Source organism: Rhincodon typus, chromosome 5 (genome assembly GCF_021869965.1).
Source record: "Rhincodon typus isolate 14 chromosome 5, sRhiTyp1.1, whole genome shotgun sequence".
NCBI lineage: Eukaryota > Metazoa > Chordata > Chondrichthyes > Orectolobiformes > Rhincodontidae > Rhincodon > Rhincodon typus.
The window spans coordinates 59,499,629-59,521,293 of record NC_063336.1 but is presented as its reverse complement, the minus strand read 5'-3'; the positions used below and the strand labels follow the sequence as shown (position 1 = coordinate 59,521,293).

Below are 21,665 nucleotides of genomic sequence, written 5' to 3'. Positions count from 1 at the left end.
ATGTTTGAATAAACAAAGGCAGCTGTCTGGGTGCTATCTCCAATTCCTTTATATCCTTCAATGCTGGAGTGAAGAAAGCATATTTATGAAGTAATGGGGCATAGCTCTCCAACACTATTTTTAAAACTACTTCCCGGGTCTTCCTATAATACAGTTCATCAATCAGGATAACTTTCTTCTTTGATGTCAATCCATGAGACAAACCCAGCACACGGAACTCCTCCACAATCAGTTTACATTCATTAGCAAGAAAGAAATAAAAGCACGGTTGCATGATTCAAAGTGATTAATACAATACAAGTGTAAATAATGCATTGACTTAGAGACTTTGTGTGTTTATATATGTTGGCTTTCAGCTGAATACAATCTAAGGGCATCTGTACCATGTAAAAGTAATGGAAAGTTACTGGAGGAAGTTTAAAACAGATGAACCAGATCAAGGTGGACTGTTTAATATTTCATTTGAAGAAAGAATTTGATGCTCCCCCTCACTCACAAATGGACAATTGTAGCTTGAAGTGAGCTGTTATTGAAACATATTGCCCACATTGGAAAGAAAGTGTATAAAATTGTTGCAAAGGAAGATTTGGTGCTTTAATCAGGCAAAATGATCAGTCGTGGAAGAATACAATTGACAGTAGGTTGACAGTTCGCTGGGTGATCCAATGTAAAACTTCCTGCAATGTAGTTATGACCAACAAGTGCATTATTATCAGGTACATTGTATTACTAACTGATAGTCCTACCAAACCTAGCAGAAATGTTAATGTTTAATTAGAGCTTTGGATGTTGTCATTATTTCTCATAACTCTCACTAAACAGGAAAGTAACATGTCATGAAAATGAGATTACATTTTACAAGACTACAAAGAATTAAATGTACAGATTATTATTAGATGCTCAAAGTATTCGACAAGATAGACATGCAACAACTAAGTCATGCATAAAAATGTATACCTTTGTAAATGGAAGTTTGAAAGATAGAAGTTTTAAAAATGCAACCTTGATTCATTAATTTTAAAGTACTGGAACTGATACAAAGAAAAACTGTTGCTCTGAACCATAATGCATGATCACAAGCTTAGATTTATTTCAAACACCAAAATGAATGTAATTTCTGATTCTGGTGCCATTTCTTATTTATGCATATGTAAGATAACTGATAAAACATAATCTTTTTTCCTGACAGTGACAGTATTCACCAGCAAAATGTAATTTCTATTCCATTGCATGACCTTTTTTACCTTTAATCTTGAAGTGATGACACTTATTACATTTATTTGCACATTGTGAAAATATGGCATTGTACTAACTGGTGAGATCGTATTGAAAACACACAGGAAGTACAGCACAGGTACAAGTGATCAGTTCATCTGATCTATGTTGGTGTTTATACTTCACATCAGCAGTAGTCTTAATTCATCTACTCACCATTATCTTTTCCAATTATTATTTTGTAGAAATTGTCAGTGAAATAATAACAAAACTATCATGAATGAAGCCATTTTATTTCATTACAGAGTAGTGGTGATTATTACTACCTATTATTTTGCATCACACACTTACTTTGTATCATACAAGGGCAGTGCATTACTCTGAGTTGATGTCTTTGCAGCTCATGAGGTAGAGAAAACATGCACTTAAGACTGTGTTTCATTTCTGATGAAGGGTCTAGGCCTGAAACGTCAGCCTTTCTGCTCCTATGATGCTGCTTGGCCTGCTGTGTTCATCCAGCTCTGCACCTTGTTGTCTCTGTGTTTCAGTAGTTAGTTTCTTCCTGGAACAAGTCCCTAGTTGGTTACCAGAGGATATAGCTTGAAGGGCACCCTCATAAAGCATGGCTGTCCAGGAGACTGCCCCCCCCCCCCCCCCCCCCGCCTATTCTTACCACTTGCCATGGGAATATTGAAAGGATTTATAGGTTAATAATCAACCTGTCTGGCCTTGTTATAAACACATCCTAATATGGCCATCATGTCCTGGAGTGAGACCTGAACCTGGTGCTTCTGGATAAGAGGCAGGGATGCCAGCTACTGTGCCATAAGACGTCTTTGCAATATGTAAAAGGAGGATGTATTTAAGTTTTTGTAACTTGAACCAAGTAGAACATCCTGTATGTGAACAGTTTGGTGTAGTCAGAAGGATAATAACACTGCAATAAATCAGTCATAATGTTAGGGGAAACGGGAAGATGAAAACTATGCTTAAAAAATGTGTTCAATAGACACACAAGGTTTGAGAGATCTGCTTAGAAGAAGAAGTGATATGCTGCTGAAGATGTTTAAGAACAAGTGAAGATTATTTCAATGACTCAAAAGATGCCATAAATGATAAATCACATCTCTTATTGGTAACATATTTTACCATAAATGCTTTCACTGCGATTTATTCACTTCGACAGATATTAAAAACAATTATTTATAACTAAGTGCAATGATCTTCCCAGATCATGCAAAAACTTAAAATATGTGTGAAAGGAAACATAGTATAATGCTCCTTTTCTTACATAGGAAAGTGCACAGGGTGGCTTGACCACTGGAGCTGTGGGAGGAGGATGGGGGAAAAGGAATTACCATGGCCATAGATGAAGTGGCTGTTGAACTAAAGTCTTCCTCACAAAATGACTATAGAATTATATTTCATAAATGTACAAAGGGATTGTTTCTCCCAAATGTAGTCAGCTCAAGACAATGCTATAAAGCCAAACCTTGTCAATGTATATCTGGGACAGAAAGTTATGGGAAGAAAAATCAGCTGGAAACCAACTCTTCCATTGGAAGACAATCCATAATTATGGGCTGGTTAAACTGGTTAATTGTAGGATTTCCGATCCTCACTTAGGAGTAAGTCCCGCCTTCAGAAGCTACTGCAACTTGTTTAATTGGCAGTTCCATCTTTCATGTCAACACCAGAGTTAAGTAATGGGAACTATGGGTAGTGCAGGAAGACGCCCAAAGAGGATTGTCGCTTTCAAGGGTAAATCTTCAAGCTTTAAGGGTGGTAGAGATTCTAGATATCAGGGAGGGGTGAGAGGGGCTGCAGGGCCCAGGTTCAATTGGGCATCAGAAGAAAAGGTGAGCCAGTATCCTGTGAGGGAGAATGTCCTCGAAACATGCAGAGCATGCCCTGAGTGAGTTGTCCCCTTTCTTCACACCTTTCTTCATGTAGGCATTTAAAAGTAGGCTCCTGGTTCGTGTCCCATTGCCCACTTACCTATATTTTGTCATGGGCAGTGTACTATGGGGTGAAGTGAGCTTTTAACAAGTTTTAACCCTTAATTATTTACTTGTGTATGGTGGGAGAGCTGTTGATTCTAGCACCTGCCCACCCTCCATATTATAAGGTGGTTGGGAAAAGGGTGGTCTAGGCACCCAAACCTTCATACCCCCGTGCCAAAACAACACCTCATGGGGATATGTAATATCCAGCCCCTGGTTGTACTCCATTTGCATAGTGGCAATTATGTGGTGTATTGTCTGATTCAATAGCTGTACTCCTTTTTGCATCATACTTTGGAATAGTAGTTAGAACTGTAGAAAAATCTTGCCATGATGATGCATTCTAACAAAGCGCTATTGAAGATTTGAATACTGGTGATGATGATCTGCAACAACCTGCCCTCCTTCAGTGATTGCAGATGATGCCTCCTTGCCAGTGAATTCAATACGGACTGGTATTTTACCATTCTCTTAGGAGAAGGTTGGGTTCGCTGCAGTGGATGAGCAGGGTGATGGGTCATCTGTGGAACCAATAAATGACAAAATGCAAATGTACATTTGAAAATACATGCACAGAATTGGAAAGTTGCAGATGTCATGTTGCAAGAATCCTTCAATTGTTGGTAAAGAGCAACAGTTGTATAAAGGACATAATTCTTAAGTATTGTTACTAATATATAAATAACTGTTTACAACAGAGAAATAAGCCATTTGGTCTTCTTTAAAGGTACATGTTCTCTTCTTTGACTAAGTTCTGTGTCAAACCATTGCATAGTATTTACAATGTTATATGTAAAGAAATTTGTCCTAAACTGACTTTACTCCCTTGAGATGACTTTGTATTTCAGTTATACCATTTGTCACTACTCAAGCTGAGGAAAATATTATTTTCTATTAATCGATAACTTGTCATCACATATAATATGCCCTTAATTTACAGCATGTGCTCACTACAGTTGTAAGGTCCTTCCTATTATGAGATGCTTAAAACTTGCATAATCCTACCACAGTGGCTCAGGTGGCATGGTAATCAGTGGTTGGCACTGCTGCTTCACAGTACCAGGGACCCAGGTTTGATTCCACCCTTGGACGACTGTCTGTGTGGAGCTTGCACATTCTCCCCTTGTCTGTGTGGGTTTCCTCTGGGTGCTCTAGTTTCCGCCCACAGTCCAAAGATAGGCTAGGTGGATTAGCAATGCTAAATTGCCCATAGTGTCCAGGGATGTACAGGCTAGGTGGGTTAGTCATTGAAAATGCAGGGTTCCAGAGCTAGGGTGGGTGGGAGGGAGAGGCGTGTCTGGGTGGAATGCTCTTTGCAGGGTCGATATGGACTCAATGGGCTGAATGGTCTGCTTCCACACTGTAGGGGTTCTATGATTCTAAATGGTGAAATTGTTCTGTCCCTGGTGTCATGCAAGTAAAATATTGTTAAGTACTCTTCTACTTTTCTTTTACATGCCCTATTTATAAAAATCAGAATGCTTTTGGCATTTAGTTATTTTTATGCAAGATGCCTTTCAAACTATCTGTGCTACACTGTGTTAACACAAAATAAGTTGTCAATTAAACAGATAGACAATCAGGGTTTCAGGTTAGTGCTTTGGTCCGTTGGTATGATTTGAAGATCTCTATAATATTGCACAGTATTTCAGTCATGTTAGACTTTTCTTTGGTAACAGTGAACATTAACAATTTCCATCCAATGTTTCAGCATTAAAATTCCAATTTTCTTCCATCACTTTTCAAATTGTTGACCCTATTTTGATATTCCTGCAGTGGTCGCCACTTTGCAACTTTGTTGTTTTTAGCTATTCAAATAATGTCTGCTTTCCTATTAATTAACATTATCAAAAATTGACAATGCCTTGTTATAGCTCACATGTTATCATATTAAGCAGTTTCTCCTTTGAGAAACATACCTGTTGTTGACTGCCCATGAATTTCATTGTACAGCAATGTCACTAGGAGCAATTGATGACACACTAATTTGTATCATTGTTATTTGTTAGCATATGTACTTATGATAGCTAGCTGTTGATTGATACCTTAAAATCTACCCTGCCCTGTTCACCAACTTCATCAACAACAAGTGAGGGAGCTCAGACTTTTACTGGAGATTGAAAGCTTCAGGTTCAGTTGTCACTAGTTGCCATCCGCCTTTCCCCTCCAAACCAGTTTTCCTCTCTACCTGAAGCTGTGTAATTCTCTGATTTTCTTCCTATTTCATATCATGCCTTTTATAAAATAATTTTTGTCTGTAATTACACTTCCTGCTCGCTTGATTAATTCCTAATATATGGCTGCCCCTAACCCACCTAATTTTTGCACCTTCCAAAGTAATAAGTAAGAAATAAACAAGTAATTTCATTAATTTTCCTTCTAAGGTCACCACTTGCTTCTCTGGACCTTCATATTGGACATTTGTCACTGGAGTTTCAGGGCACAAACCATAGGCAGGAGCTGCAGACACTAGCATGTGACGTATCAGCCTCTCTGCATCGTCATGGTCCATCTCCGATCCACTTACAGAATGCTACTGCACTGCCATGCTGCAGTTTAGATTCTGCTAAGGCACAGAAGTAGGCTCTTTGGCCCATCATACATGCACTGGCTCTTCAAGTAAGCATCATTACCTCCTACCAGTTCTCTGCTTTTTTGCCATACTGTGGCACATTATTTCTATTTAAATAATCAGCAATGCCCTCTTGAATGCGTCTCCAGCAACCGAAACTACTTGCTCTGTGAAAGGCTTTCTCACATCATACTTGCCCTTTTTGCAGTTATTTTAAACCCGTATCCTGTCATTCTTGATCATTTTACTCCCTATCTACTTTATAAAGTCAGCTCATGGTTTTGAAACCTCTAAGTCTCCTCTTAGCCTCCTTCTCTCCATGGAGAACAGTTCCAATTTCTTCAATCTATCCCTATAACTGAAAATACTCATCCCTAGAACCATACTTGTAAATCACTTCCGCACTCTCTCTAATGTGTTCACATCCTCCTATAATATAGCACGCAGAACTGTTTACAATAGTCCAGCTGAGGTTCAAGTGTCTTATGCAAGTTCAACCTCATCTCAATGCTCTTATACTCTATGCCCCTACGATAAAGTCAAGACTACTTATTGTATGCTTTATTAATTACTCTCTCCACCTGTACTGCCACCTTGAAAGGTCTGTGCACATATACATGCTGGTCGCTTTGCCTCACACCTCCTTAGAATTGTATCCCCCATTTTATGCTTTCTTTCAATGTTCTTCCCACCAAAATGCACCAACTCACATGTCTTTGCATTCTGATACCTTTCATTGCCAAAGCACTTTGAATGCAGGGACAGGTAACCAGCTCATGGATTGCATCAGGCTGCATCTCAGGGCTGGTCACTGGCATTCTTAGTGCTCACTCACTAAGCGCATAGCTAGATGCTCACAGCATCCTTGCCTTGCCTCGCTTCTGCTCATCTTTTTTTTTTGCTTTTCCACCTCAGTCATAGAGGCCCACAGTACCTCTGTCTGGCCTTGCTGTTTAGTGCAGATAGAGACATAGGCAGTTTATCGTGTCTGCCTGCACTCAACGGTCAAGGAAGTGAACATGTTGCTGTATGGCTGTATCATTCTTACATCCAGAGCACTCACCAGCAGCCTGCGTGGCAAACACACTGCTTGTGCATCAATCAAATGATTGTTTTTTAAAGTCAAAGGTGAGTAATCTTCAATTAAGTTATAGGGGCTGCCAACGTTCAAGGGGTCATGGTAAAGTTGGTCAAGGGCTATCAGTGTGGGTGTTTAGACATGGTCAGTTGGCCACTTGTGGGGGTCAGGGTCAGGGGAGTGCATATCAGTCTGGGAACGTGCCACAGTCAACACTGTATGTCTAGTGCAAATAGTTCAGGGAGTCACAGTAAGTCAGTTGGATAGCTGCAAAGTGATCAGTTAGGAACCTGGTCATAGAACAGTCAGGGCTGTATGCCCAGGTCAGTCGGCAGTGGTGGGGGGTGGGGTCATGATCAGTCCTAGGGTTCAGCTCAATGGAAGTCAGGGGAGGGGCATGGTTATCAGGGGCCAATGTCTGCAGTCCTCAGAATGGAATTTCCCCACCTCCCTGTCAGATCAATGTGCAGGGATGTGGTGGGGACAATAATTGAAAGGTGTAAACATAACAGATAAATAGGAGGAAGATGGTAATGCATCCGAGGATATGTTACTGTTAGGGGTGGGGTGTGGTTTCCTTCGATGGTCACCAACACTCCATATACTGAAACACTGAGCATACGTAGCTCTTTGGAGTAGAGACTCCCAAAGATTTAAGACCCTCTGAGTAGAAGAAATTCTACTCATCCTGTTCTTAAATGGTATCCCCCTTATTTTTAAATGGTGTCCCCTAGTTCTAGACTGCCCAGCTGGGGATAAGACCTTATCTGTTTCTACCCTGTCAATCTCTTTAAGTATTTTCAGTTTGTTTGAGATTACCTCTCATTCTTTGAAATTCTAGAGGATACAGGGCCAGTTTCTGTAATATTTCCTCATAGAACAATTTCATACCAGGCACAAGTCTGACAGGCGCCCTCTAGGATTAATCCCCATTAACATCTGATTGTGAGTAAGGGAGTGTATAGCCACCCTCTCCTGTGGCCAACGAGATTACAGCTGCATTAACATTTTTGGCTCCTTCCAGGGAGACACCAGAGACTTCTGTCTAATTTCTTGATTTCCCACAAACGTATCAAGCCTGGATGCCATTTGTGCCAGATCAGATTGCTTCATCACGTTTCCCTGTGATGAGGTGAGTGCTGCCTTATTACAAGGCCTGGGCAGTAGGATTTGTAAACAATGCTGCCTACCCCCAGGCTCAGGGCACATGTTGTGCTGACAGGGTTCTACAGTAATGTAATGGAGTTCATCAATTGAAAAGGATCCCATTGCATCGATAAAGCTTAGAAAATAAGAGCAGAAGTAGGCCAATAGGCCTTTCGAGCCTGTTCTGCCATTCAACATGATCACGGCTGATCACCTGACTTTGTATCCTATTCCCACTTTCTCCCCTTACCCTTTGATCCCTTTTGGGCCTGAGAACTGTGCAAAACTCAATCTTGAAAACATTCAATGTGTTGGTCTCAACTGCTTTCAACTGAGAACCTGTAAATGATCTGTGATCACCGATTCTACTTCCTAGACATTTGTGCTCGGTGCCCAGAGAGCTGCTACAATTCATACTTCCTTGAGAATTCTCATGTTCCTGATGTATTTGATGATCCAGATGACTTCAAAAATGGTTACTAGGAGACAAAGACTACCCGCCATGACCATAACTGATGACTCCATTATACAACTCCTAACTGAGGCATAGCGTAGGTACAATGTAGCCCATTCTCCGATGAGGGTCGTAGTGGAGAAATGATAGGCCAATAGAAGATGAGGTTCTTCTGTTTGGAATGGACTGGTAGGGTCCTGCAATATGTTCCAGACAAGAGTGTGCCACATAGGCATGCATGCTGTGATCTGCTTATTTGGAGCAGTCAACAAAGGGATGTGATGGATACTGAGGAACTGGGAGAGTGGCAGCAGTCTTCTGAGGAGCAGGATGACAGCGTTAAGCAGAAGGAACATCATCCTCTGCATTATAGATTGCAGCTGTGTCAGACACTACAAGCCAGACAGAACTTAATTGACTCCAGTTCCAGTAGGATGCAGTGATCAATCATTGACTGTAAAATTGTTGGTGCTCAACATGAAAGCAGTTTCTTTTTGTGTTTCAAAAGGCAAATGGAACTTCTGTTTGTTTGATATCTGTTTGTTTTTGGTGATTTTAAATAAAAATTAATCTTTTGAAGGATTTGAAGGCTTTCCTGTATGTAGTGGCCCCACATTCATCACTGAGTAGTCACTGGGCTATGGTGGCCATTTGGGAAAATGTGATAATGACTTAGAGAGGGTACATAAGCTGGAATGCAGCGTGAGGATCGGTGAGCTGTGTGGCCCAGTGCTTAAATAGCCATAGATGTAGGAATATACAGCTGTATGTTCAAATAAGTATCAGCTGTGTCACCTATGTGCAGTGAGAAGTGATCTTTTATAGGTGCTGTATCACTGTGTCAACAGTGAAGGGCAACTCCAAGCTACCAATGGTTTACTGGGTGTATGGTTGGGGTTCCAAGATGGTGTCAGCTGGCTAGTCCAGAATTTATTGTTAAGATAGTTTACAGCCAACCACATTTTATGGGTCCAGAGTCACATGCAGACCTGACTAGGAATGGACAGCAAACTTTCTTCCCCAAAGGGCATTTGTCCTTACAACAATTGACAGGGGTTGCATGGTTGTACATTATTCCAGATCTTAAAAATTGAATTTAAATTTCACTATCTGTCACCGTGTAACTCAAACCCTTGTCCCCAGAACATTAGCCTGGAGTTTGGATTCCTAGTGACGTTATCACACTAGTGACAGTATCAAACCATCACCAGCATTTGAGTCACACACATTCACTCCTCTAATATTTGACCATTTGCCAATTTGCTTATGTCTCAGATAATAATCTAGAGATATTAGCTCTGAGGTTCTGCTATTTAATTCAGAATGTGAGGAAGTGTAATCAGGCTATCTGTGGGAGTTGTGGATTTGTAATGAATATTACTTCATAGCATAGCAGTATTTTGTTTTGGCATTAATGTTTTTAAGGAACTACTGTTTCATGGTATACTTTTGTATGGTTAATAGTGTTAACTTTATCTTCACACTTCAAAATTATTCACAATATATACCAATGATTTAGATGCAAGAATGTATTGTACTATGTCCAAGTTTGCAGATGACACAAAGCTGAATGGGAGGGCAAACTGTGAGTATGATGCAGAGATGTTTCAGTGTGATTTGGACAAGTTGGTTGAGTGGACAAATGCATGGAAGATGAAGTATAATGTAGATAAATGCGAGGTTACCCACTTTGATAGCAAAAACAGGAAGGCTGATTTATTATCTGAATGGTGATAGACTGGGAAAGAGGGAGATCCAATGAGACCCGGGTGTCCTTACACACCAGTCACTGAAAGTAAGCATGCAGGTGGAACCGACAGTGAAAAAGGTAAATGTAACGTTGGCATTCATAGCGAGAGGATTTCAGACTGGGAGCAGGGATGTCTTGCTGTAACTGTACAGGGCTTTGGTGAGACCACACCTAGAGTATGGTGTACAGTTTTAGTCTGCTTATCTGAGGAAGGATATTTGAGCTATGGATCGAGTGCAACAAAGCTTTTCCAGACTGTTTCCTGGGATGGCAGAACTGATGTTAGAAGAGATCCTGGATCAGTTAGGGCTACATTCACTGCAATATAATTTAGAAGAATGGAACGGAATCTCATAGAAACCAATAAAATTCTAACAACAAGATTAGACTGGGTAAACACAGGTAGGATGTTCCAATGACTCAAGAAGTTCTTAGGGATAAAGGGATCCAAGGGTATGGCGAGAAAGCATAAGAGCTCCATCGGAGCAGGAGCAGGAGAGGAGTGGATTGGACTCACTTGGAGCGGGAGGGGAGTGGATTGAGCTGAGTTGGAGCACCAGCTGGAGACAAGTGGTAAGTGTGGGCAGGCAGTGCAGGAGTCCCGGTGGTCATTCCTGTCTCAAACAGATACATCGTATTGGATACTGTTGGGGTGCAATGGTCTCTCAGGGGAAAGCAGAAACAGCTACTTCTGTGGCACTATGGTTGACCCTGCTGCACAGCAAGGGGTGGATGCAAAAAAGATTGGGAGGGCTTTGGTGATAGGGGCCTTCATTGTGAAGGGGACTGACATGTGGTTTTGTGGCAGCAAACAAGACTCTCAAATGATATGTTTCCTCCCTGGTGCCAGGGTGAGCAAGGTTTCAGAGCGACTGCAGGGCATTCTGAAGGGGGATGGTGAACAGCCGGCAGTCATGATACATGTCAGTACCAATGACAAGGATAAAGAAAGAAATGAGGTCCTGCAATAGGAGCTTGGAGAGTTAGGTCAGAGATTAAAGAGGAAGAGTACTAAGGTTGTAATGTCTGAATTACTCCAGAACCTGGTTGTGCTGAGTATAGGAATAGGAAGATAGGTCAGATAAACAGGTGGCTAAAGGGATGGTGTAGGAGGTAGGCCTTTAGATTTTTGGATCATTGAGGCAGCTTGTGGGATATCGAGGACCTGTATAAGTTGGAAGTGTTGCACTTGAAGCAGAATGGATTCAATATCCTTGCTGGGGGGTGGTGCTCATGCTGTGGGGAGGTTTTTAAATAATTTGGCAGGGGATGGGGCACAGACTAGATGGTAAAGACAGGAGTACAGTCCAAGCAGATGGAGAATGAATGGTAGGAAAATCCAGTAGGTGGAGAAGACATGGACAGGATAATGCACATGGGAGGTCTGGAAAGCTAAATTGTATCTATTTTAAGTACAAGAATCTTGACTGGTAAAGTGGATGAACTTAGAGCATTGATCAGCACTTGGGAATATGATATTGTTGCAATCAGTGAGTCATGTTTGAAGGAAGGACAGGAGTGGGAGCTCAACATTGCAGGGTATAGAAGTTTCAGTTATGATAGAGGGGACTATGCGTTATTGATAAAGGAAACCATTACCGCAGTAATGAGGGAGTAACTCGTCTCCTTATTAATTTTTAACATGTCCTGGAACCTCACCATTCCAACTGAAACCTCTAGTTACAATGCCTTCTTCAATGTGAATAGAGATGAGGAGTATTCATTTAGGACCTCACTCACATCCACTGCCTCCATGCACAGGTGTCCCTTTGGTCTCTAATAGGTACCACTCTTTTCCTGGTAATCCCCTCACGCGAAACATACTGGTAAAAAGCCTTATGCTTTTCCTCGATCTGATCTGCTGAAGTTATTTTGTGGCCTGTCTTTGCCCTCAATTTCTTTTTTTAAGCAAGACCCTATACTCTCTATACTTTTGAAGGGCATCTCTTTTTAAAAATGTGCTCTACCTGACATATGCTTCCTTCTTTTTCTTTATCAAATTCACAATATCTCGTGACATCCGAGAATCCTTGGACCTGATGCCCTTGCCCTTCATTCTTCAAGGAACTTGCTGTCCTCCTGACTGCCTAAAGCCTGCCTACCATTTACAAGGCACAAGTCAGGAGTGAGAAGGAATAGTCTACACTTGCCTGGATGAGTGCAGCTCCAACAACACTCAAAGCCTGACACCATCCAGGACAAAGTAGCCCGCTTGACTGGCATCACACCAACAAGCATCGGCTCCTGCTACCATTGACACTCAATAGCAGCAGTGTGTTCTATCTACAAAACACCCACTGTCAAAATTCACCAAAGATCCTCAGGCAGCACATTCCAAACTCATGACCATTTCCATCTAGAAGGACAATGGCAGCAGACACTTGGGAACACCACTACCTTCTCGAGGGCAAGTTCCCCTCCATGCCCCATCATCCTGACTTGGAAATAGGTCACCATTCTTTCACTGTCGCTGGGCCAATATCCTGGAATTCCCTCCCTTTATGGCATTGTGAGTCAACCCACAGCAGGTGGACTGCAGCAGTTCAAAAGACAGCTCACCACTACCTTCTCAAGGGCAACTAGGGATGGGCAAGAAATGCTGACCAGCCAGCGACACCCACATCCCATGGGAAAATAATACAAAAAGAGTATTACATGCTTTGGCAGGCATAAAGGTACATAAATCCCCAGGACCCGATAAGATGCATCCAGGTTGCTATGGGAGATAAAGGAGGAATTTGCTGGGGCCCTTTTGGTGATAGTTAATACTTTGCTGGCCACAGATGAAGTGCCAGATGATTGGAGGATAACTAAAGTGATTCCTTTGTTCAAGAAGATCGGCAGAAATAGGCCAGGTAATTACCACTAACTGGTAGGTAGTGTTAGTTAGATGTCAGTGGTAGTGAAATTATTGGGGAAAAAATTCTGATGGCCAGGATTAATCAGGGATGTTCAACACCGATTTGTTTGAGGGAGATCATGTCTGACTAATTGAGTTTGTTGTAAAGCTGACTAAATATATTGAAGTAATAAGGTGTAGAGCTGGATGAACACAGCAGGCCAAGCAGAATCAGAGGAGTAGGAAAGCTGACGTTTCGGGCCTAGACCCTAGACTCCAGCATCTGCAGTTCCTACTATCTCTAAATATATTGAGGGTAGTGCAGTTGTTGTGGTTTACATGGATTTCACTAAGGCCTTTAACAAGGTCCCACGTGGAAGGCTGATCCAAAAATAAGAGCCCATGGGATCCAAACTGGCAAATAAGATCTAAAATTGGCTTGCAATTAGAAAGCAAAGGGTGATAGTGGAGGAATGTTTTTGTGATTGGAAGCCTGTGACCAGCAGTATACCATAGGATCGGTGCTGGGACATTTGCTATTTGTTATATACATTAACGACTTGGATGTAAATGTAGAAGATATAATTAGTAAATTTGCAGATGACATAAAAATTGGTGGTGTTGTTGACGCTGAGGAGGATGGTGCCAGGTTGGAATCTGATATTGATCAACTCATAAATTGTATAGAGCAATGGCAGATGGAACTTAATCCTGCTAATTGTAAGGTAAAGCATTTTGGGAGGTCCAACAAGGGAAGGATGTACGCAATGAATGGTAGGTCACTTGGGTGTACTGAAGACCAAACGAACCTTGGTGTACAAATCCATAGATCCCTGAAGGTGTCAGCACAGGTAGACCGGGTAGTGAAGAAGGCATACGGGATTCTTGTCTTCATTAACCAGGAGGTAGAATATAGGAGCAAGGACGTTCTGTTACAAGTGTATAAAACATTAATAGGTCACAGATGGAATATTGTGTGCCGTTCTGGTTGCCAACACTATTGAGAAGACATGATTGCACTGCAGAAGGTGCAGAAGAGATTCACCAGGATGTCTCCTGAGATGAAAAGTCTGTTATCAGGAGAAACTAAATAGGATGGGTCTGTTTTCTTTGGAGAAGAGGAGTCTGAGGGGATATCTGATTGAAGTACATAAAATTATGGGAGGCATAGACAGAGTAGATCATGAGAATCCTTTCTCCAAGGTAGATATGTCTAAGACCAGAGTGATATGTTTAAGGTGAGGTTTAAGTAGTTTAGAGGAGATCTAATAAAAAAAAAGTTTTCACCCAGGAGGTGATGGAAACTGGAACGTGTTGCCAGAGAGAATGGTGGAAGCAGGTACTCTTGCAACAATTAAGAAGCATCTGTATGAGCACTTAGAATGCCAGGGCATAGTTGGATATGGACCAAGAGCAAGTAAATGGGATAAGTGTAATTTGTGTTTGTTGGGCAGCAGAGATATGGTAGGCCAAAGGGCCTGTTTCTATGCTGTATGATTCAATGACATAGAAGCAAATGTAGGCCAATCAGCCCAACCAGTCTGCTCTGCCATTCAGTGAGATCGTGGTTGATTTGATAATCCCCAACTCCACTTTTCCTATAACAATTAATTCTATTACTGATTAGAAATATATCAGGGTGCTGAGTGATCAGCCATGAACATATTGAACTCATGCTCCTATTTTCTATATTTCTATGTAAAACTGTCTAGCACTGAGTACAAAATTATATAAGATTTAAAATGTGTGCTCTGTGTGCAGGCAAATCAATAATAAATTGTTAACATATTTCTTGCAGGACTGATAATATATTGTTCTATTGAATAGAGTGGGTAAATCCTCTTATAAAAATTATAGATTTTAAATGCCAATGTTATCCCCTATCCATTAGAAGTGAATTATTCTTTTCATCCACTTTACGTTTTAAGAATTTCCCAATGCACTGTTCTTTGGTGTGAAAGCTTGATTGTGTCCAGATTGTTTATATTCAATGATTTTGTTGAAGTAACGCCAACAGAAAATGGGGACTTTTGGCTTCTTAAAAGTTTAACGATTTACATGAGGCTAGACATTGTGTGCTCTGATTAGAGTTTAATTCTGACTTACTTGCCAGTAAGACATGCAAATATAGGGAGCTGCTGGAGAGGAAAATGGATAAACTGATAAGTCATTGTTAGAGTATGATTACAGGTACTACTAACCCTTTTCAAATACGTGAGATTTTGAATTGGTGAGGTTACATCCAATTAAAAATTGGATATATTCTCTGATCCCATTATTGGTCATTACTAAATAAGAATGCTATTCATTTTTCTGGAGTTTCTTCAGATTTGCCACTGAAATTAAGACAGATGATGAGGGAATTCCCATGAAATTAACCCTTGAAATATAATAGAATAAGCTTATCTCCTTCACAGCAAATTGCAACAGTTTGAAGCCACCTGTACAGTCAAATCAGAACCAAACAACAAAGAAAACGTGGTAGAAATTTAACTTAAAGTGCAGTTAAAAGATCTACTTACATGTACATGGGTTGCAACTGTAAATGAGATGTTTTCTGTGGGCCCTGATAGCCATATGAGTCAAATCCTCCAATGAAATCAACTGTCGTGTAAAACAGAAATATCATTAGATTCCACTGATTATGTAATAGAATCCTATTTGTATTCACAAATTAAACTTCCCTGCTGTAATAGAATTAATTAATAGAATAATAATGGAATTATCATTTCCCATTTCTCTTCTGCATGTTTCACCTTGGAAACAACATCTGGAAATATATTAGCTACCATACATCCAAAGATGACACCCATATCTACTTTTATCAGCCCCACTTGTGGCATGTCTATTATTGCAGAATTTGTGAACAGTTTGACTATGTTGTCAATATCCTGCCTCACATCAAGTCCAGTTCAACTGCTACTCGTGCTTGCTGACCTATATTCATAGGAATAGGAAAGTGCGATTATAGATTCATAGAGTCAAAGAGTTTTTACAGCACAGAAAGAGGACCTTCAGCCCATTGTGTCCTTACTGGTCATCAAATATGCACTTACTCTAATCCCATTTTTTAGCATTTGCCCTGTAGCCTTGTATACTGTGGCATTAAGTGCTCATCTAAATACATCTTAAATGTCTTGAGGGTTCCTGACTCTACCACTTTGTCAGGCATGAGTTCCAAATATCTATAACCCTCTGGGTGAAATTGATTTTCCTCAAAACCCTTGTAAACGTCCTGCTCCTTACCCTAAAACTGCACCCCCTGTATATTGACCCCTCTTCTTTGGGGAAAGGTTTCTCCCTGCCTATGCTGCTCAGAACTTTGTATGCCTCAATCAGAGGCCCCTCAGCTGTGACTGCTCTAGGGAAAACAACCCAGGCCTATCTAGTCTCTCTTCTTAGTTGAATCACACTAGCCCAGGCAACGTCCTGGTGAATCTCTTCTGCATACTCTCTAGTGCAATCACGTCCCTCCTATAGTGTGGTGACGGAACTGCAAACATTATTCCAGCTGTGGGCTAGCTAAGGTTATATACAGCTTCATCATACCCTCCTTGCTCTTGTATTCAATGCCTTGCCTAATAAAGCCAAGATTCCATTATGCCTTCTTAACCAGCTTATCTAACTGTCCTGCTCCCTTCGAGGATCTATGGACAAGGTCCTTTTTGACCCCCTATATTTCCGATAGTCCTATCATTCAAACTATAATCCCTTATCTCATTAGTCCTCCCAAAATTGATCATCTTGTACTTTTCAGGATTAAATTTCATTTGCCACTGTCAATGTTTATATCATCCTGTAGTCTAAAGCTTTCCTCATTACTGGTTAACACACCACCAATTTTCATGTCACCTGCAAACTTACTGACCATAGCTCCTACATGCATGTTTAGATTATTAATGTACACAACAACAGCTAAGGATCCTGAACTGAACCTTGTGGCATGCCACTTGAACACAAGTCACAAAAACACCCTTTGACTATTACCCTCTGCTTCCTGCCACTAAGCTAATTTTGGATCTAATTTGCCAAATTGCCCTGGACCCAATTTTGGATCTTAACTTTTTAACCAGCCTGCCATGCACGACCTTGCCAAAAGCATTACTGAAGTCCATACAGATTACACCAACTGCCCTATCCTTATCTGCCTACCTAGTCACCTCCTCAAAAATTCAAACTTGTTTGACATGATCTGCTCCTAACAAAGCCATGCTGACTAAACTCGATTAATCCTTCCCTCTCCAAGTAGAGATTAATTCTGTCCCTCAGAATTTTTTGAATAATTTCCCTACCAGAGATGTTAGACTCACTAGCCTGTAGCTTTCTGTTTTAACCATACCACCCTTCTTGAATAAAGATACCATATTAGCTGTTCTCCTGACCTCTGGTACCCCTCCTGTGGCCAGGAAATAGTTGAAAATTAATGTCAGAAAGTAGTTGTATGTGCAAGGTGGTGTCAGCCATGCCACTGTGTGCAGTGAGAAGTGTTGGTTGGTGGCTGCTATTTCATTATGTTGCTGAATGACAAATTCAGATTGCAATGCTTGACTGGATACACAACTGGGCCTCCAAGATGGTGCCACTCCAGGGATGCTGGCAGTAGTAAGCACTTGCAACTGTAGCAAATGGGAGAATCCATCTAGCATCAGGTGTGAGGGTAGGTAGTTAATGAGGCAGGTTTGGGACCACAGTGTGTGAAAACACACTAGGCCTCGCAGAGAGAAACCCACCCGTGGAATTTGACAAAAATCTCTTCACCATCAAAGAAATAAGGGATGTGGCTCAAAACTGTAAATCTCCTTCTTGAATACAGCAACTAGTATTTTAATGAGGGCAGGAATGGGGGCTGATTATGTCTTACACATAAGTTTTGTGGGGGCAGCTGCCCATAAAAATCAAAACTTGCTACGTTCTCATTAATTTTAGTGTCCTTGGCATCTGAAACACAAAGTGAAACACAAATAAAATTAAACGTGGAAGGAGATGATCTACACTTTACAGATTTGTCTGGATAGCTAAGTTATCTCTTTTTAAGAGGTAAGGCATCGCATTGGCTATAGTTCCAGGATGTATTTGGATGAGGTCAGATGCCCTTTTGAGAAAGTAAGGTGCCCTTGGGGATTGTTAAAAATAGCCATAATTGTGCACAAGTGTGTCAACTTATTGGAACATGGAAGTGAATTGGATCTATTATGAGGAACTGTCAAAATTATAAAGAGGACTTATTAAAAGGAGCAGTCAAAAGTGTGAAGGATCTTTCGGAAGAAACAATCAAAAGTGAAAGTCATTTAAATATAAACAATCTTTAAACGTGCCAAGAATGTTTGTTAAAAGTCATTGCTTGCTATTTCACCCTTCCTGCTGACAGGTTTGATGGCGAAAATTCCAGGAGTAGTGCTGCAAAATTGATTTCACAACCTAACATGATCACAGTGGGATGCCTACGATGGTGGTATTAAACTTCTGCACCAGATGCACCAGGACAATGTTCCACCTCAGGATTTGATGGCCATTTAAGGTCTGCCATAATGAGCCAAACATGTTGATAGTCAATCTGCCAATTCTTTTGATATGCCTATGGCATGTAGTAACTGCAATAAAAGCAGCAGGTCAACCAGAACCATATGGTAGTTGTAGTGCAACAGCATCCTCACGTCAAAAGATACAGGTTCTTGCCATGAGCAAGTCACATTCTTATTCTAAAAGCCTACCACTCACAGGAGGCTTTCAGTTTGACAAATACCTGTAGAATCCTCAATGTAGGCCAATGAATTTCAATGCTTTTGGGTATTATGCATTTGAATAGAATGTTTGTGGATATAAAGGATTGTGCAGTTGAAAGAAATTGAATGTAGAGATTGTATTTTTATGAATGAGAGTGAGAGATTTTTAAGAAAATAAAGTCTGAATCTTCCGAGCCCCTCAGCAACATAGGCATTGGGGAGAAAGTTGGAAAGTTGGCAAAAGCAGCAAGATGAGAATATTTCTATTGAGTGGTGAGATATCTATTTGCATCCCTTTCCATTTCCATGCATCAGCACCTAATTATTAGCTAATTTATATGCACTTTCATTTATATGCAATTTCTCATTCTCCCACTTGTTGGGTAGAAACTAGATGATGACATGAAATGGCAACACCAACTTGTCACTTTCTTCCAGCCCTCCTGCTTGAACAGCAGTCCCAATTATCTCAGAGCACGCTCCATGGGCAGCAACTGCATGTTTCCCATCCATGGACAGTAGCATTGACCATATACCAACCTCACTGCACCGTCATGGCACATCTCCGAGCAACTTGCAACACAGTTCTGCACCTCAATGTTGCAATTTGGAGCACACCAGCAGCTTTCGTCGGAACGTTGCTAACAGGACACTCATAATGAATTTGACTAGGATGCATCTCAGAGCTCCTCACTTGTTTTCTTACTGCTCACTCACTTTGTGACTGCCTGGATGCTCATTGCACATTCCTTGCCATTCTGCATTTTTTCTCATTCAGAACCTGCAGCCTCACAGTATTTCTGACTTGTCTTGCCTTTTAGTGTAGACATGATAGGAGGTAGCTTGTCATGGTTGTCAGCAGTCATCAGTAAACGGGTTTGATAATGCCGCTATATGGGAGCATGCTAAGTGAATCTTTCTCCTGCACCAGAAGTCAGAAATGTTTGCGACAAACGTACTGCATTGTGCTTCAAACAAATGGCTGTGCCTACAGACTAAGAGGAGAAGTCAGATCAATGGAGACAGTCAGGGGTCCCAGTACAGTGAGCCAAAGGTAGTGTCCATTCTCAGTCCAGGGGCTTGAACATGGTCAATCAGCCAGTTGTAGTAGTCAGGGGTTCTATATCACTACAGTCTGTGAGTGTGCCATGGTCAGCTCTGTATGTCTAACACAATCAGGCCAGGGTGTTGCAGTAAGTCAGTGGATAGCTGCACAGAGATCGGTCAAAGTCCCAGGCTCATACAGCAGGCAGGACTATGAGACCAAGTCAGTCAGGGAGCTGGACCATGGTCAATCCTGAGGGGGAGATCAATGAAGTCAAAGGAGGTGAACATTGCTGTGACAGGGAACTGGGTGAACTCAATTTTGAAGATTGAAGGAGCCATGCTGGAAAGCAGAGGAGGCAATAGTTGTGAAAGATGGGACCTCAAAGTATAAAGTGAGGACTATTGTACATTGGAGGGCACAGGTTACTGCATGGGCTGGGGTTCATCAAAGGTCACCACCAAACTGACCTAGGCAGGGACAGCTAGCATGACTAAGCTATAGTGCTGGTGCTTAGGGGTTAATGTTGAGAGATGAAGTTGTAATTCAAAGTGGTGTGTGGGAACGTTTCGAAGGGTAGTAGTGATGGGCTCAACAATGAGTGCCAGAAAGAAAGGAACATGGAGGTTTGGGGAGTTGAGGGCATCGTGATTGCCAAGCTGAGCCTGAGACTCACTGCGCTAAGCAACACCTGGGTTGCCTTCCATAATCATGCAGCTTGTAAATGTGCGCTTGAAATGGAAAATGGCTGCTACCATAACTAGAGGGGCTGGAGTGACTGTGTTTTTCTCGCTGAGCAGATGGGATTTACCTGTCAGTAATACAACTGCATTAATCAGGGATTTTTACAGCACAAAATGAAGTCATCTGTATTCATAGCATCCTGTCTGTGAAATGCATGCTGTGTCAAACTGTATGGGATAGAAATCCTGACCATGTCATTGGTCACGACAGACTGATCATAGGCATCTCACTGAAACAGAAGTAATCAGAGAGCCCAAGACAATCTAAGATCCTATAGGCTACATCAGGGCATGGAACTGGTTTCTTCTCAATTTGAACTGTGGGTTTTCACTAAAATGCTCTTACTTGTAATGCTGCCTTTTTCAAGTGATGTGGGGCTGGTAAGGTATCAGTAATCATACAGCACTTTCAATCTCCTACTGTATTTGCACAGCATGGCTTGTGTTGCCTTCATCAGAATAAGGTCCCTATGTCAAAGGTCCATGTAGAGGCATTCCATGACCCCTTTTGATGGAACTTCCATGTCCCATTGAATGAAGGACTATGTTAAACTGTCATTGGTGAATGATATGAATTCTGATTGCCCATATTACTTAGGATTTGTTCTGTTTCTTTTATTCCTCACACAGGCTCATGTGTGAACCTATTCAGAAGCATGCATTCTGCCACAGCAGAGATTATTGTCGCTGTTGCTGTGGTGCAACAAGGACACGGAGAAATTGATGAGGAACAGACCTGCCAGCAAGCTCAGGACTAGTAGTGACCTCCAGTGGCTGCTGATCTGCCTCCATATGAAGTGGTTGCAGCTGAAGGTCCCCTCAAGATGCACAGGAGGTACAAAAGGCCCTGAGTTTCTCATCCTCAACATCATTGCCTCCAGGTGACCAAGGTGCAGTGTTGCTGCAAATTGAGGATGTTCTGGTACACTGTCATAGGACTAGGCCCTCTGCTGGAGTGGGACCTGCAACTTGATGGAGTGACTGGCCATTCTATCCCCGGTGGCTGTCAATATGACAGCTGCACTAATTTTCATGCAACTGCTACTTCCAAGGCTCCACTGGGGACCTGAGGTCTGATCTCACCAACCTTAACCCAC

The 21,665-nt window shown here is 41.5% G+C and overlaps 1 protein-coding gene across 2 annotated transcripts in view; it reads right to left on the bottom strand.

Annotated features, from left to right (window-relative positions):
* The window catches only part of nkain2 (sodium/potassium transporting ATPase interacting 2), a 507,020-nt gene that overhangs the window by 6,649 nt on the left and 478,706 nt on the right, over positions 1-21,665 (bottom strand). For both annotated transcript variants that reach the window (XM_048597243.1, XM_048597244.1), the window contains exon 6: positions 15,580-15,661. In XM_048597243.1, the coding sequence (XP_048453200.1) occupies positions 15,580-15,661 (82 nt within the window). The remainder of the gene's footprint in view (positions 1-15,579; positions 15,662-21,665) is intronic.